This window comes from Diadema antillarum, unplaced genomic scaffold (assembly GCF_040938485.1).
Source record: "Diadema antillarum isolate AM-2024a unplaced genomic scaffold, OU_Dant_1.0 scf00000008, whole genome shotgun sequence".
Lineage (NCBI taxonomy): Eukaryota > Metazoa > Echinodermata > Echinoidea > Diadematoida > Diadematidae > Diadema > Diadema antillarum.
The window spans coordinates 1,612,520-1,630,728 of NW_027270897.1; the positions used below are offsets into that span (position 1 = coordinate 1,612,520).

At 39.0% G+C, this 18,209-nt stretch overlaps 1 protein-coding gene across 1 annotated transcript; it reads right to left on the reverse strand.

The window, feature by feature from the left end:
* Positions 1-305: 305 nt before the first annotated feature.
* Positions 306-16,206, reverse strand: LOC139717796 (stromelysin-2-like). Its single transcript, XM_071629299.1, has 9 exons — positions 15,860-16,206; positions 9,623-9,737; positions 8,440-8,672; positions 7,688-7,913; positions 6,947-7,105; positions 5,986-6,123; positions 5,372-5,532; positions 4,605-4,758; positions 306-2,685 (listed from the first exon to the last, which is right to left on the reverse strand). Exons 1-9 carry the CDS (start codon positions 15,998-16,000, stop codon positions 2,432-2,434), a joined length of 1,581 nt encoding a protein of 526 aa, XP_071485400.1. The 5' UTR covers positions 16,001-16,206; the 3' UTR covers positions 306-2,431.
* Positions 16,207-18,209: the final 2,003 nt, after the last annotated feature.

The following is an 18,209-nucleotide window of genomic DNA, read 5'->3' on the forward strand; positions in this document are numbered from 1 at the left end:
TCTTTTTTTCTCATAATGATTGTCTTTTGTGCACTTATATGAGTCGCTTGTCATGGTCTTTGTTATTTGCAGTATTATATTTTGTATATCACGTGCATTCAACTCGTTGCCCGTCCCTCTTCATAGTAGTGTTCGTGTTTCTAGCCGGCAAATAACCATACTTGGGTATATTAGGTATGTTTCTGCGGCACATCTATTTTTTTTTTTCATTTTGTATATGGAACGAATACAAGAATGAAATGAAATGAAAATACAAGGCTCGATGGAGTAACATTATAGTACATTTAATTTGAATCTTACTCCTTGATAACATTTGACGTACGTATATACATCCATGTGATTGCCTCGTGGCTTACCATAAGGTAATCATGCTAATACAATCTCATTTAATGAATCAGTAATAGAATACTTCTATCCCACAACTGGGAACTTGCCCTTTTTACTATATACTAACGATTCAATCGTTTGTTGTTCTTTTTGTACCGGTCCACAACAAACCAAGAAAAGAATATAGCATAAGACAGACGTTGGTCTGACAGAGGGAAGATATTTTCCATACGAAGGCTTCCGAAGTATCATCAAATTCTTCATTTGTTTGTTTTGCAATTTCGATGAAGAAAAATGACACACCTTACTGAAATAACATGTGTAAACAATTCATTCAGAAATATTCTTCGACAAGAATGCAAGGAAATAACATACATCTAGTAAACGAACCCAAAGGCTGACCAGCAACCTAGAATTGTCAGAATATTTCGTTTCCATAAAGATTGAAACAAAATCATGTTTTGAGAAAATATGTGAAACTTTAAAATTCCATCGTTTTCTCATTCTACGTCAGACTTAGATAAAACTATTACCATTCTGTTTGTTTGATATCAATCTTCTTTTTCAAAGTCAACTCGATTATGGTGAAGAATTGCACTTTCATTACGCGATCTTCGACTGCACGATTCAAACAAGTTCATGTTAAATCTGAATGATGTTTCAGAGTTAAAAAAAATCTCAAGATAACTTTTGCCTAAAATGTGCACGACAATGATATAGTATTTTCTCTCAAATCTGTTAAGAGAGAGAATGTTTTATTCATTGAAATAAGCTATACTGACTATCTTCACAGAAATATTACACAATCGTTACAATTGAAAAATTGTCCAATTTTACTCTGATATATTAACACAAGAAGCTGATGGAAGCTGACGTAGTTCATAATAACATTCGACTGAGTTATTTATCCACATACAGGCGACTCCCGTTATACCAGTGTCCTCGGGCACCGGTAGTTTCATTTCGTCATATCGAAATTTCATTAAAGCCGAACAGTTCCTACAAACATGACAAAGTATACAAAGATATATAGATGATAATTTGGGGACATGAATTTTTACTTCGCTGTAATGAGAATTTCGTCATAACCGTGCACCGAATCACTTATTCGTACAATATAGGAAAAAGTCTTAACCACTATAAGACCACAATATCACTATGGTAATGATTTTAGGTATCATAGCTACCACTGTCATTGCTTTGGGTGTTATCGTCACCCTCTTATTATCGACTATTGTGTGCTTCTCTGTCATCATCAAGAAAAATCTTGCATATCCTCTCTTTTTGTACGCCTGTCTGTCTCTCTCTTCCTCTATCTGTATCTGTCTCTCTCACTGCCGGTGAAGGCATTGTCAGCCAAATGAGTTCTCAAATCATAATCACTTGTTACACGCATGTTTCCTCTTATTATCATCTCATTTCATCAAATTAGGGTTTTGAGCATGCGCAGACCCTTGAAACACGTTGATCTCTTTGCTGGTCCACCGGGATCAAGAGTTCCACGCTCCTCAGGAGCCCCACAAACAAGCATAGCTTTTTGGGGGAGTCTCAATTTGCATCATGTTTTGCTTATCATGATTGCTACGGTTGCTATGTTTGTTTATTTTTTTGTGTGTTAATAACCTGAACCGAACTGATGTGACAGCGGCCTTCACTGTGATCACAAGGTAATGAATGGCCTATCCAGGATGGGAATCCCTTGAGACAAGACGGAGGAACCAGAGGCTCTGTATGCTGTACAATATCTATGAAAAAATGCGCTAGTTGATATCAAGGAGCTTCAAAGCTCCTTTTCGATATCCAATTAAAGGATTTTATTCAACGTAAACAAGGTGGAACGATCAAAAGTTTCACCAGTTCGGCCATGAATCCATTTTTTCAAAGATTTATCCTTTTCAAATTGTAGCTACTAGCTGTAAGGGACTGGAACAATCTTCCTTCATCGACTGTGAACAGTCTTTCTTTGGTCCAAATTAAGACAATATCGCTAAAGTTGTTCCACATGCAGCGCGCTTTTCAAGTCATTAAGTTAGCGTGGATGTGTCTGCTGAGGACAATTAGCTGACGAAACTGCCCAGATCCACATCCAGATTCTCAGGCTTTACTACCGTCGTCGTCGTCGCAGCTCATCTCCGCAGCTGAACCAATCCTGCGAGGCGGCCTTGGGGAAGCGCGCACTGACGCTGAAACTCCAGGGAGACACTTGATAGTACATGCCGTCTTCCATGAAGAAATAGAGGTAATTGTCAGGCCCTTGGATCACGGTCTTCACGATTCCGTGCAGGTTCGGGATGATTTGGTCAACGGCAAACGGGCCGCTGAAGTTTCTGGTCCAGCCGTATTTGTACAGCTCTCCGTCTGTAGAGGTGAATGAAAGAAACCAATTATCATCTCTTAAAAAGCAGAAACATGTTTCCTCTAGAAATTATCCTGTGAAGTCTCTTCAGTGGTGCAAAAATACATGACCGCCCTTCGTGGATCTATGGTGACAGACGAAGTCTACATCTTCCTCACATTCTACAAAGTGTTGTGATGGCGCTAATAACCCCATCTCACTACACGGCGATTCCGTTAGTATACGATCATCAAAAATCGACAAAGCACGACGGATCGTGGCTTGATCGCTTTAAATCTTCTCCACCGTATCTTGAGCGGTTCAGAAGCGCGGAGGGTCGCCACCATCGCCATGGTCGGCGACCTCGCTACGGAAGTTTTGAACATGTCCAAAACTTCCGTAGCGAGGTCGCCGTGGTTTTAGAACGTATCACAATCACCTCACGAGCGCATTAAAAGCGCCACATTCGTAACTCTGACGGGGTAGCAACGCGTTAGGCGTAACTCAAGCGCATCGAAAGCGGCCCCATCGCCCATCAAAATTACCACTTTTGCAGTATTACGTAACAGGAACCAACCACGAACGAAAGAAAGTGATGCTCAGACCAGGAAGGGGGACATGGAGAAAAGCGTATAAAATTCATTTTTCCAGGTACACTCAGTACGAATCTACTCTGTTTACTAAATTATTTGTTTGTCATATACCATTGCAAGTTAATGAAAGTAAATTAAGTTGTAATCTTTTCAAATATATATCTTCATAAAATTGTAGTACTAATTGTCTCATTGTAGGATACGATTTGTAGTTTGCTCGTAAGTTGGTTCTTTAATATCATATCGGTTACCCTTTTACCCCTGTTATTGAATGGATGACTTAACTAATAGTGCAATTTCACATCAGGGTGTTCAAGAATGCTAAGATGCAAGGGTAAAACCATATTCTGCGTATCCATGTTGGTTTGACACTGACATCTGCCTGAAGAAATTCAATCATGAAACCCATTTTATACCCCGATCGCTTGAGATCGTAGCATGAGCCCGGCGTAAACGTATCACTGTCGCTCCGATCGTATCACCGTTGTAGCGAGGTCTTGAAAAGCGTACGAATATCGCAGTACGATCGCTTTGATCGCAGAAGCAGTGCGTCTCGTCGGCTTGGAAAAGCGGCAAAAAACGTGGCAGCGTCGTAGCATTATCGTGGCACTATCGCCTACAGCGCAGATTGAGCGTAGAGAAACTGTAGTGTCATCGCCTCGGAGGCCAAAAATGGAGAAGGACGGCGATCGCGCCACGATTTGTTAAATTGTCACAGATCGCCATGGTCGCCATGGTCACCTTCTTAGTGAGATGGGGGCCTTATCGTGACGTAGACCGTGCAAGGGAGTTCGGCATACTATGACACATACAGCCGAACAATTGAGAACTTAATAACTTAATCACGTCTGTTGAGAATGAGAAGGGCGTTAAGTTGTCTTGAACACTATGGGTTTTGTGGCAACTTAACGCCCTTATCATTCTCAACCGACGCAAGTATGGCTGCAGCAACTGAGATGAAGAAAGCTAGCAGCGCTAAGCAAAACAGATGTGCAACAAGGTTTTTGTTTCGTTTGCTTTGTTTCTACAAGGTCTCAATTCGCATACGAATTTTAAAACTTTGGGAAGAAATGTCCTATTTGGAATGGTTGACATGGAATGTGAAACTGATTCTGAAAACGTTCGACCCGATTTGGTAAAGTGATAGAATTCACTGCAGTCAATACCATGTCTGTAACATTTTGGTTAAAGTCCTCAAAGAGTTTGGAAAAGGCAGGACAGAATTAGTTGGGTATAAGTACATATCTTTGACTTCTGTTCCGAGGCTGGTTGACCTAACAGTAAACTATAACTCAATGAGTACTGACTTAAAAAAAAAAGTGACCTGTAAAGACGAAGAATTATTTTACCTATTACAAAGAGCGTTTCTCCGTTGCCTCCGATCTCCACTGCAGCGTCCACGGAGCTCACGGTGGAGCGTACGGAAGGGAACACGGTGTGGATGTCTTTGGGAAATCCAGCGTCGAGGGCGTTGTCGGCGGTAAAGCGCCACACTGCTCTTTGCTGGTAGCATAATATATGCAGATAAAATGAAAAAAAGAAAGAAATATGAATGCATAGTATTCCTCCCTTACGACTTTGCTCAGTATACTAACGGGTTATTTACTTTCGTCTGGTAACATTACATCTACGTATTCATACTTACATGGGGTGGATGTGTAACTATGATGTTGTTTAGTTTCAAAAATAGGCCTATCATACTCGTGAACACGCAAACAAAAATTATTGGATCTTACGGAGTACGACGGGGATTTCACATCACATTCATCAAAGGTAGGAACCTGCTTTGATAAGTTATCGTGGTATGTCGAAATTACCATAGTCATTTTGTCTGAAAAAAAAAGAGTATGCAGAAAGGGATTTAATCCGATAGAATTCTTCTAAAGATGAAGGAATGAGGGACTCTTCAGCTATACAAGAAACGCAACATTCGGAAAAATCAGACTTCCCTGTAAAGCTTATTAGTTCGTTTTCTTTGACCGTGGTAAATCTGACATATCTGCAGGAACATTAATCTCGAATTTCAAGGTGCAGGGAAAATATTTCAAACTTTTATGTAGCGCTATTATATGATCTATGATGTATGTTGTTGTTCTTTTTGATTAACGATTTTTACCTTGAAGAAATAGGTCTTCCCAACATCCTCTCCCCACACTCTTGTGTTCTTGACGGTGAGGGCAGCAGTCAGATAGCTCTGTAGACCAGGCCAGTTTTGAGATATCAAGGCCGGGTATCCCTGCACAATGCGTCCATCCTCCATCTTCCAGTAGTAAACGTCTGATGAGAACAGACATAAAATAAAGTTAATGATGATTATGATAACTCGTCTTGTTTTCTTGCTTTTTGCACGTTGTGTGCGTTGACGCTTTTATATGAATTGTACATAATTGTAATCTTTGAAAGGCTGGTCATATAGTCTATGTTGATTCCTCCACTCTCTAAAATAATTCTACTTATATGAATAACAAAAATCCATCCCACGAGCATTCCGCGAGTTTCACTCTTTCTCTTGATGCGACATAAGGATAACGTTAGTGTTCTCCGCCATTTCTTTCGCTTTTGTCCTTATAGCGAATACCCATCATGATTACAGGTACATCCATCCTAAAAACGACCACCAACCTGCATTTCACACACAATCTAGAACACATGAAAAGCAAGCGCAAAACACACACACAGACCTATCTCGCGTCTCAAGTCTCGAGCTACTTTGTACCTGCTACTTTGTACCTTTGAAAGCATACGTGACACCATTCCGTCCTAACGTCATCGCCTCGGGAAGGGAAGCACAAAGGTTCGGCACACTGGGATTGTTCGGACCTCCGGGTATCAAGGCCGGGTAGGACAACTCGGTTCCAGGTCTTGCTCCTGGGGTCAGAGAAGAGTAGGTTTTCAACAATAGCGAACGGATAATTACTATGGATGAAAAAACGTATTGTTGATTTGGACGTATTTTTGTTGTTGTTCAAAACTGTTTCTGACTGCGATGACACCACTGCGGGTTCAGTGTTCAACAATGACGACGCTAATGGCAATTTCTAGGAAATTACGATGTTCAAATCAGTTCAACGAGGTTACAGTGTATAATTTGTCAGGTGACAGTGTGATCAACGTCAATGATAATCACAATCATATCACAAGCAGGTAGATGAGTGCTCTTCCGAAGGTTCGTTATTATGAAACACACAAATTCTCCATACCTATAGAGATTTGTTAATCGGAAAAAAGGTTGATTAATCCTAACATTTGTGGTGTTATTCCACAGGTACATTATTCCGAAAGTTGTTATTCCACAGGTACATTATTCCGAAAGTTCGTAAATCCGAGAATGTAGACAATTTGCTATTACGTATACCTGCGGGATTACGAACCTTATTTCATTTTCGGATTGACGAACCTTCAAAATGGTGAACTTTTTTTTTCATTGTCGGATTACAAAACCTTCGGAGTCACGAACCCTGTTTGATTGTCGGATTAACGAACATTCGGAATAACAAACCTTATTTCTTTTTGGATAAATGAACTTTCAGAGTAACGAACTGTAATCCCCAAGCAAAGATAATCAGAACAATATTAGAACAAAAAGAAACCGTTGGTCGTATAGTATTTTCAAGTATTGATAGTAGTACTCAATGGTGCATATTTTTTTGCCATGACGACATAGCTTTGCCCTCGTTCTCTGCCTCCTTACCGTACAAGAACTGGACGCCTCTGATGTCGTCTTCGTGAAGCTGTAAGCTGGGCTCGTAGCTCTGGTACCAGGGGTACATGAGGGCGGGAACCACCTTGGAGTGGCTGAGCCCGATGGCGTGGCCGATCTCGTGTGCGATCGTGAACATAAGGTTAGTACCTGACGAAGAAAAAGACAACGTCAATGCATCTCTATTGTGTGCTTTGTCATTTTTAAAGTGTCATGTTTTAGTTGATGAATTTGATAAATTGAATAAAACCAAATAAACAGAGTGGTAATAGTTTCAATGGAATGGCACCTAAAGTAATAAAAAAATTGTAAATCTAAATTTTCGCATATTTTCACGTGAAAGTGATATCAGAAGAGACTACATTTACACAAACTCGAGAAGGTAATGACTTCTTCCCCTCAAAGGTCGTAATTCATTTATTTAAAAAAAAAACCAAAAATCATGTATTTTGTCGATGATTAAGCAGTTACAAACCTTATCCCTTTCATGTATTCGATGATTGCTAGATTATTAGCAGATTACAACAGTTTAATGCAAATGACACAGTTTATTCGTATCGGCTCATGTCACGATAATATGAATTAGTGGAAATTGGTGATAAAGACAATGACCTGTCTATTTCTATTTCATTTTCGGTATCTATCCCGGCATGCTGAAGTCTCTTTAATTGTGAAAGTGTTAGTTTCTATATGTTGTTTCGTTTGTTGGCATAAATTTGTCTCTCCACCAACCTGAGGCTGATTCCACTGTCCAGTTCTCATCCTCGTCCAGGTGGATAGTACCGGTCAGTCCGGACTGGTCAGAGCTCAGCTGGGGAGCAAACGAGTGTGCCAGGACGTAGCCGGGGCCGTCGAAGGGTTTACCATCGCCATGGTCGCCTCGTTGAAACGAGATGTCGATGTCGGCGTCATCCGTCCACACTCGTCGAAAGTCGACCAAGGCGACAGCCGACCACAACTGTACATTATGGGCAAAAAAAAACCCAACAAAAACACCAGAAAAAATGGAATGGAGGGAGTATAACGAGAGGGAAATCAGACGAGAATCGGTCTGACATAAAAAAAGAATGAAGTGTAAAAATTCATTCTGGTAATTCTTATTAGTTATCAACTGCAACTGACTTCTTAAAATTTTTGAGGATTACGCTTAAACTTTAATTTTGACCAGCAACCAAGCAAGCATATTACAGTCATCATAATTATCATTTTTATCATTACTACTATCAGCATAAAAAGGGGGAGCAGTTTAAATTTTTTTCAGGCCTACTTTTACGTATGATAAATGTTACATCAAAAAAATATTACTTCAATCACTATCGTTTCTGTTGCTATATACGGATATAATAATGGCATATGAAAAAAAAAGAAAACGACTAATATACTGACACAACGAATGTCATGGTTCTCAAATCTACCACGCCTCTTCTGATGACGCATAGCTTTACTTGGAACATTCACTGAATACATGGATAGCTATGTTCTACCTTAAACCCATTTTCAATGGCCTCGTCCACTTTCTGCTCGGGTAGGTCTGGCGTGTACGACGAGATCCTGTAGGTGAAATTGCTTTTCGGCCACGCCGTAAAGATGCTCCACCTCTTCTCCCGAGTACGTGCCTCCCAGTTGCCAAGCACCTCCACGCTGGGGGCGTTGACGTCACCATTCCTACGACGAGGGGCTGCCATCAACTGTATGGTCTGCTTGTCATCGACCATTGCTTTGATAAACAGGCAACGAAATAGGAGGAAAGAAAATTCTCACAAATAAGGGTATAGAGCTAGACTGTTGGATTTGCTCACCCAAGGAACTAATTCTTTTCGCAAGGTCCCCGATATTGCCTTGTATGTCTCTAGATATTTCTGGCAAAAGGATCGCACATGAAATTATACCAAAAGTTTAACTAAAAAGCGTGTCGGCAAGAATGACGGGTTTATGTGACAAGCTGACGAGGTGTCATAACTCATTAGCGATCCTGGTAAAAAAAAATGTATTGGGCACCAGGCTTATTTTTAGTCTAGACTTCCACATTGTCGTTTCGTAAAAAGCAACATATTACATGCATTTTTGTTCTTTTCTTTCACAGCATACGTTTTACACATCTCGTCAACGTCCACGCGACGAAGTTACTTCAATTCATTCATTGTAATTACATCCTAATTGTGTTCAACTGTGATCAATGATTTTATAAAACATGTTGGAAGGATACGTGTAAGCGGCGATAATAATGACACCGTATTGTTGGAGGTTTTTTGCCTTCATATAGGCCTACTGTGTATCCCATGACTTTTTTTTTTTTGGGGGGGGGGCAAAACATCAAGTATTATAGTTTGCTTGAAAACATCAATTCAACACGAGTCAGTAATTGAAAGTCAATTGTGCACGGCTTCGGTTATTGCTTTGTCAACAACAGCTTCTAAGCGTTATGTTAACTCCTCACTCAATAATTGCAAAAGGCGCATTACCGACGAAGTTTGCCGTACATGTGAGAGCTCCAAAATCTTTCACTGTTTTTTTTTTTAAATTATCATTATCAAATAGCTGTAGTGCGTATTCACTAGCTACGTACTTTGGACAAGTACTCGATATCTTGTCTTCATTGTAACCCTTTTTCTCCTTTCAGTCGTGGGCACTCACCATGGCAGCTATGTCCATATTGTGTTTGCTCACCTGTCTTGTGTAATCCGGATAATGTTTGGAAACGAGTATGAAGGACATACTTTCTTCTTTCCTCGGGCAGAGTTGCGCTCATGTCTCCGGTGTAGCCCAAATCTTCCAAATGTTTCTGATAGAGGCAAATCATGAGCACATTCCAATAATTATATAAAAACATTTTTACAAAAGTGAAACGTTTGGAGATCGTTGGGAAACACTTAGATATCCCGAGACCTTCCCCAGAGCTCATCGGATTTCCATACGATATAAGCCGAGTTTGCCCGAGTCATTCCCGACAAATTTAAAACTCCTGTATACAAACTGGACTCTAAGCATTAAAAAGAATATTATCGTAGCCTTGGCTGAATGTTGTAAAAACGAACAGATTGAGTTCGGTACGACGTGATGTGTTAACTACAACAGTCTGATGCTTAAAAGATTTCCACATTTGCTAAAATCATTACCTAATGTGACTTGTAGTTTGTTTGTTTGTTTGTTTGTTTGTTTGTTTGTTTTACAAAGCTACGTCCAACAAAGGTCCAAGAACATCTTCGTTAATCTATTTGACAACATAATGGTTGCGCACTGTAACAAGATCATCAGCATGAATTACCTGCGTGGTACTATTCAGTGCAAACGAGTTATCCGTTGTAGAGGTCACAATTGGACAAACCAGTGTGCTGTCCTGGCTTCAGATTCACACCACCCTTAAAGTTTCATAATAACTGTTAATGCTTCATGGCAACCAGGGATGACATCTTATACCGCCTTGTATACAGCGGAAAAGGCGCTATAAAACTATCCACTATCATCATTATCATTACACTTATGAATAATCAATGCGCATGACCTGGTTTAAACATGAAAACATTGTTTGTCAACAGACAAGAGGCAGATTACGACCTGACAGGTTGGCTTCCATTTCTGGCAGTAAGAACTAAGCTACAACTACTGAAAGCTTTTAAATAAAAGGAGAATTGTAGATCATTGTCGGCCCAGTCCACAGAAGCACTTCTACAAGGGCTTCAAAATATTGTGCCTGTTATACAGATGATTGCACGATTGGAAATTCCAACAGTGCTATGGAACACAACAAAGGAAAAGTAAAATAAATAAAGAAAATGACGTATGGTGGGCCTTCAACTTTGACTTGCGAACAATGCAAGTTAACACATAACAATGCCCGTAGCAAAGTCTATAGGCGACACGCCCATTTCAAGAGAGTTGAGCTTAACGAGGAAGTTCACTGTTTTCCTTTCTTCTCTTTTTTTCATTTCCTCTCTTTGTTCATTTTTTTTTCTTACATTACTTCTCTTCTCGCTCACATATCATTGATAAAGCAAGAGATATATAGTGTTTCAGCACTGTTAGGGTTTGATATGATGATATGATTTCATGAGTGTGTGATAGGGACAGTTAATACTGGAAGATATTTTGATACTGCAATTCATATAATTATGGTCAAACGTCAGTATAGAATTTTCGATCAGGTTCTGGCCTCACGCTCGTTTTCCAGGCTCCCATAGAAACCTGTGTTAAATGCAGCATATTCCATGAATCATAAAAAAAAAATTAATCGAATCATAGATTTTTTTAAATTGAAGCAGATGAAGGGAAATGTTCTCTGCTTTCAAGCAAACTACATATTTTGGGATGTTTTCCAGCTCTAAAAAAATTAAGAGCCTCCATACGAGACTAGTCATCCAGTCACTCTCAAAAACGATAAAAATAGAAAATTTCCTCATACATCAATAAAAATTCATTAAAAATACAAAACCCTAATTCATTCAACTTCTTCATAGCCTGCAGAAGCTTCTGTCCTCAAGCAATGTCAAACACTACCAAAGGTGGCAATTTTCCACTTGACTGATTTTTAATGATTTTGTTTTGGGGCAAAAAATAACATTACCTCATCAATGCGCGAATTGAATTAGGAGCGTGAGGCCTTCTAAGTCTAGGCGCGACACGCCCATTTCAAGAGAGCTGAGCTTAACGAGAAGTTCGCTCACTTTTTTTTTATTTTCTCTCTTTGTACTTTTTCTTCTTACTTCTCTTCTCGCTCACATTGATATAGGAAGAGATATATAGTGTTTCAGCACTGTTGGGGTTTGATATGATGATATGATTTCATGAGTGTGTGATAGGGACAGTTAATACTGGAGGATATTTTGATATTGCAATTCATATAATTATGGTTAAACGTCAATATAGAATTTTCGATCAGGTTCTACCATGATCCAGTCGACTGCAAAGAGAGTTTCATATCCTTGTATTCATATATTTATCAATCCAGTAAGAACTGATTTCTCTCAGCACATCAAGTATTATCATTCTAAAACCATGGCAACCATAATATAACTATGAACACCGTGAGTAACGAAAGTTTATTCACTGTTGCTGTATTCAAATTCATTTTTTTCTTTGTTTGAGGGCACATGTGATATAACGACATATCGATCCATCAATTATACCTATCCAATACATCCCACTTTGCTTGCGTCAGTTGTTTCAGTTTCAGTTTGTTTTATTTCTCCACTTGTACGAAAGAAATCAGTATGACAAAATTAAAAATGTTCATAAGAAACATGTATATGCAAGAGTACTCATTTGACATAGATAATTGGTGTGAATAATATACGTAAATACATTTCATGGTTTATCGTAAAGTGTACAGGTAGAGGAGACCGTTATCGATAAGCAACTCGCTTGACTTTGATAACGGCCTGTGGAGTATGTCGGGCAACGTACCTCCGGCAAATCTCGGGCAAGCTTTCTGTCTCTAGGAATAACCATGGTTATATAGATATGTATAATTGTTGGTACAATATTTATCGGTCTATTCACCTGTTCATACTAAATATACTGTCAATACTTGAGCCCAATTTGCATGTAGTATATTTGTTACTTCGACCGTGGGCTAGACTCGTGAAAACTATCATGTTAGAAGGAACGAAAACCCTATAATAAGGGTCTTAGAGAAGGTCTTGAGATATTTCCCGGCGATATCATCGCAGGGAAATAGTTAATGAAAATTGGACAAAGAATGAGAACGCAGAATAATTTTGAACTTTAACATAGTTTCACAATTCAGTAATGTCATTCCCCATTATTGCGTGTAAATTAGTGAAGAAGATGACGTCATCCTCTCACAACGGTCTAATGTTCCCAAACAAAACTTTCATAAAATCGTTTTTCTTGTCAGTAACGCGGCTCCTATAACCATTTTGTTTTTTTTTTTAAATTTCACGAAGTCATCATGAGTAAATCGTCAATGATCCAGAATAATGCGATGCAAATAACATGAAGGTGACAGGACATATTGCTTCTGTGACAATTGCTCCCGTCTTTTCTCCAAGGACTTAGGGTTAGGGTTAATTAGGGTTGTGATAGGGTTTTAGGTTTACAGTAGTTTGATGTGAGGATGAGGATGAGGGTTATATATGGTTATGTTTGTGGGTAGATTGGCTTAACGTGCAGATATTTCATGGGGGAAATTGTCGCAGGAACAAATGTCACGGAACCGAATATGAAATATCTTCTGCAGAGATGAAGAAGTTTTTGCGCAGATTTATGCATAAGCAAATGACAGTCGTCTGATTTCATGACAGGACTGTGGTCGATATCCATTCTTCGGGAAAAATTCCACGATTTCATTTCTTATGAAATCTGATTTTAAATGAAACTTTCTGTCGTTTGTTTGTTTGATTGTGCATGTTCATCAAATATCCGAACACGGAGTTGGCTTTTGCTTTATTTAGAACATGTAAAACGTATTCCACTGTGCATTCATTGTCAAATTACCCAACAAACAAGATTCTGTTTGTTGAAGCATAATAGCAATGAATGCACAATGGAACTACATAAAGTGAAAGTCAACTCCGCGTTCAAGATATATCTGCTAGTCAACTCCCACCCTTCATTAAAACAGCGTAGGATGATTACATGTGGCGTAATATATCATAAAAGACTTATGTCAAATCAATCTTTACATCGATTTCACCTTCAATAGAATATTTTCTGATTTACAAATCAAATAGTAATTCGTATTGTTGAAAGAGACAACGCGTGGCTATTGTTCATGAAAAGTTGTTTGCATTGCCAATAGGTATCTCGCAATGACTGCAGAAAGCGACGACAGGTATAGTGTTTTACCACAGTCACCGGTCACAGTGGACTTTGGTTTTTAAAATTTCTCACTGTGATTTTACATAACCTTACGGAATTATGAGCCCGGTTGTTAAGTGACCGGTCTACAAGTCACTAAAGATCTTGGGAATGCAATGTACCTTATTTATCACATGTAATATAATAAATTTATGTATTTATGGTGTAAACGGCATCTCTGTGTTTGAGACAATTTTCGGCAACGTCTATCCTTTTATAAACTGAAGTTCTTTCTATGTGCTTTTAAAGTGCTGTTGTCTCCAACTATCTGACCTTCCCCTTTCCAAACTGTTGACTGATAATTACAGAGTGACGTATTGTTATGTTTCAATTTTGCGCTTGCGTTGCTAAATGCAAGCGAGTCGTACTATGTTTCCTCTCCGTCTGTCTATCTGTCTGTCTGTCTCTCTCTCTCTCTTTCTCTTTATGTTTGTTTGTCTGTTTGTCTGTCTGTCTGTATGTATCTCTCTCTCTCTCTCTCTCTCTCTCTCTCTCTCTTTCTTCCGCATCAGCCGTCAATCGACAAAGGCGTCGTGTTTGTCTTCTTCTTGCCACAAAGGAGCCAGAAGTGAGTGGAGAACGTGTCACAACTAACAAAGTGACATTGGTGTAATGGGGGATGCAGGATTCGTGAATTTGCAGTCTCTCTACGGTATATCATATATAATTATGACGTTATGTCGTCTGTTTCATCTAAAAGTCTTGTTGGTCAAGGCTTCCAGACACAAGAGGAACTCGGCCAGTCATCTCCGGTGAAATGTTTCAGTTTGTTGCCCAATGAGATGGGAAATCACCGTGCAGCAAATCAGCCATTACCACTGAATGTCTGAAAATGGATGAATAAGTTCATTGTGTGTTTACGCACGTTCACCTGTGCGTGCTCCTTGCCACTCTTTGTTTGCCATTTTAAAGGGGGCACTGAAACGAGTCACAAGTCTTTATGAAATGCCAAAATGTGTACAAAACTTTGTTGTTGCTGCTGTTGATGTTATAGCGATGCAGGAAAATTTAATCTGATGCACATCTATAAGTGCTGGAATTATTGATCGATAATTGTCATGGGTCAATATCGTTAGAGTTAAGTCGTGAAAGATAGGTCATTAAATCAACGATTACACTGGCAGATTTACTGAATGTTGCAAGAAGCGGCACCACTATTTAATTTCAATAAATTGATTGCAGGTAACAAACTAGAACAACCCCGAAAGAATGCAGCCATGCACCCTTACGTCTGAAACAATGGCAATCATCGACCTATACAAAAGACTTGCTTTTCTCTCATGCATTATCCCACTACCATGACCAATCACTCTACACGGCAATAGAAACGAATAAATATCAATGTGCAAGAGACGTATAGGACATGTATTTCACTTTTAACGTTGTTCGTCCCATATAGATCCTATGTACTTTTCTCTCCCTTCACTCACTCTATTTTGTGTCACTCCTTGTCTCTACTTTATGATAACCTATCCCAGCACACTTATACAGGCCGAGCCCACGAAACACGTGACATGGTATTAATTTTAGTTATCAAGTTGACAAGTCAGAGCGTCAACGTTCTGGTTATGGATAGGACATGTAGTGAGAGCATGCAACTAACTAAAAATAGACTTTCGAATGTGTAAAGCTGAAGGGGAGAAAATTACATATAAATATATATATAAATATGTATGTAATTTTTTTTTGGCCAATAAAGCATGAGTTTATTCGACTTAAATTTTCGGCGTCCTACGCCTCCTTCAGGACGTTGAGTCGAATCTTGCTTTATTGGCCAAAAATGCACAACCAGTTTGTTTCTTCATTTCTTCGGGGAGCCAATACGTGAAATCTCAACATATACATGCACATATTATATTTGATACGAATATCATTTCCTTTCTATAGTGGGATGAGAAATGACTAGACCATTGCATACTCAGTGACCTAGTATGTAACCAAGTATTGTATCAAACTCTCGGCAGCTACGATGCAAATATCAAATTTTATGGAGACAATTTAGTTTAGTTAATGAAACAAGTTTAGAAATTTCATCGCAAATAATAATATGAGGCAACAATCAAAGTGTATACTGTGTATAGAACTCACGTCAACTGCATTTCTTGAAAGCGTGACAGAGGACACCGATTGAAGAAAGAATAAAGCTGAATACAGAATCGTCACCAGCAGAGCATGTGCGGAAACCCTTCGCTCACGTCGACGTGATATAGTCACTTTAAACACCCCCATAGTTATAGATAGCACATTGTGATGCTACAAATTTTCGTACGCTTTAACAAGAGTATCCAATTAGCGGCCAAGTAGATCGCGAGAACTTGTGCTTACTCGGGGCCACACACACTCACAGACGATGGCAAATTTTATCTGCTCGGTATAATAATTCCAGAGCTAGTCGAGCGGAGTCCTGGATCATGATCCCTCAATGATTATAATCATTTCGCATCCCAAACTCCCGGTAAGGCATACGGAACTCTCCTCTGGAGTCTCTCACGTGCACGAGGTTAGGCCTACACTTGAAACATTTCGTCGGACAACATCGTTCAAGTCCGTTTATAGACAGCTATAAGAACAAACCGACCCCAGTACCAGAAGATTGTTCCGATCCCATAGCGTGTTGGCTATACTCTCTCCACTCGTCAAACCCACGTTTGTACTTCGCCCGCCGTCTCGCATGCATGGACAATGATTTGGGAATCCACGAACAACAGCAAATCCAATGACCTCATGATCTGACTGAAAAAAAAAATCTTGTTTCGCTTGGTTGCGTTTTAGAGTATTTCCTCACTCGTTGCAGAGCAATGTCTTTTAATAAGAGAATGAAAAAGTGTCATTGTGACTGACAAATCAGTCTTCTGTAACATTTGACTCTACAATCTTGAAGATGGATTCAGAGTCCATGTATGACGACTGGTAAAAAAAAAAGTTCTCAGGGAGAAATAGGCCAATATGATAAAAACTATGAATATAATATTTTCGATGAGAACCTTACATCAGGGTATTCTATTCACCTGTACCTCTTGCGTGCAGAGGAATAATCAGAAGTTTGCGTCATTCGCTATGACTATGTCGGGCAAGCCTTTGGAAACCTTTTGTGGTTGCCAGAGGGGAAAAAAAACCCCAGCAAACTCAAACTTTTGTAGAAAAATATTTGTGTGTACAATATTTGAATTTGTATTTAATAAACTGATCCATTAACAACGTTTTACTGAATGGTATTTGTAACGCAGTTTGACTTATTCTTCATGACCAAAAAATTTAAATCTCATCCGAAAATATACTCATATGCGGGTCCTACTAATTGACGCAAACTAATGCAAACTAATGCAAACTCAATGTAAACTCAATGCGAACTACTAATTAATGCAAACTAACGCAAAATACTAATTAATGCACACTAATACAAAACGTTAGCGGTGAAAATTAGGGTAAATTACAGCACCTGGGGCCTGTTTCTCTTCCTGGACCACTTTGATAGTCGTCTCGAAACAGATATCGATCAAGTAAATCCATCCTATCGAAGAATGACTAACGTCATGTTTACTTCAGTACTTGCTACTTCAAGCATCTCACCTCAACAGTCAGCAAAAACTCGGAAAACCATTTTATAGAAATATCATCGAATTCATATTTTTTTGACCAAACAGATGTCGTTCACATTTCATTTTGCTTTCAAAATTCAGAAAATGTAGAACAGAATGAGGCACAAAAATACGGATTTTCATGATCGATCATTAAGGGCCGAAATACTAATTAATGCAAACTCAACTCAAACTCCAAGACACAACGCTATCCTATGTAAAAACCACGTATATCGATTACAAATATTGGAAAATGACACCCCTAAATATTAGGTGTTACGAAAAAACATATCCCACTTTTGATGCTTAATAGTTCAAAAACTATATATCAGATAACGCTAACATTGATATGAGCAATAGCTGAATAGTTTACAATTTTGTTTGAGGCAATTTCAAAATGACAGCATAATTCAGTTTCATTAGATTAAACATTGATTTTTCAGCTAGGTTTCAGATTTTGCTCTATTTTCAACCCTCTGTACAAAACTTTAACTTTGCACAGAAGTCAATTGGTGTGTATGGAAGCAAGGAGGTTCTAGAGAATGGAGTCACAACCGTCTTATTTCCTTTGCTAGATGTTCGAAGCCGCCGCTGAAAAATATTTGAAGCACGTGGCAAACTGGATCTGCCGCTCAGATAGGAAGACAATTGACTCGTGTCTCATTGCATAATCACCAGCCCCTTAAAGGAAGATATGTCTTTGTGATGGTAACTACTTTTCGCTATCCCTTCTTATAAAAGGTAGGTGGTACAGACATGAGGATGCGCGAATAGAAATTGAGCAAAAAATGCTGAAATAAAGATGAAAATTACTCGACTGGGCATACCCGGGCACTAATCTGATTTATACAATGGGTTCA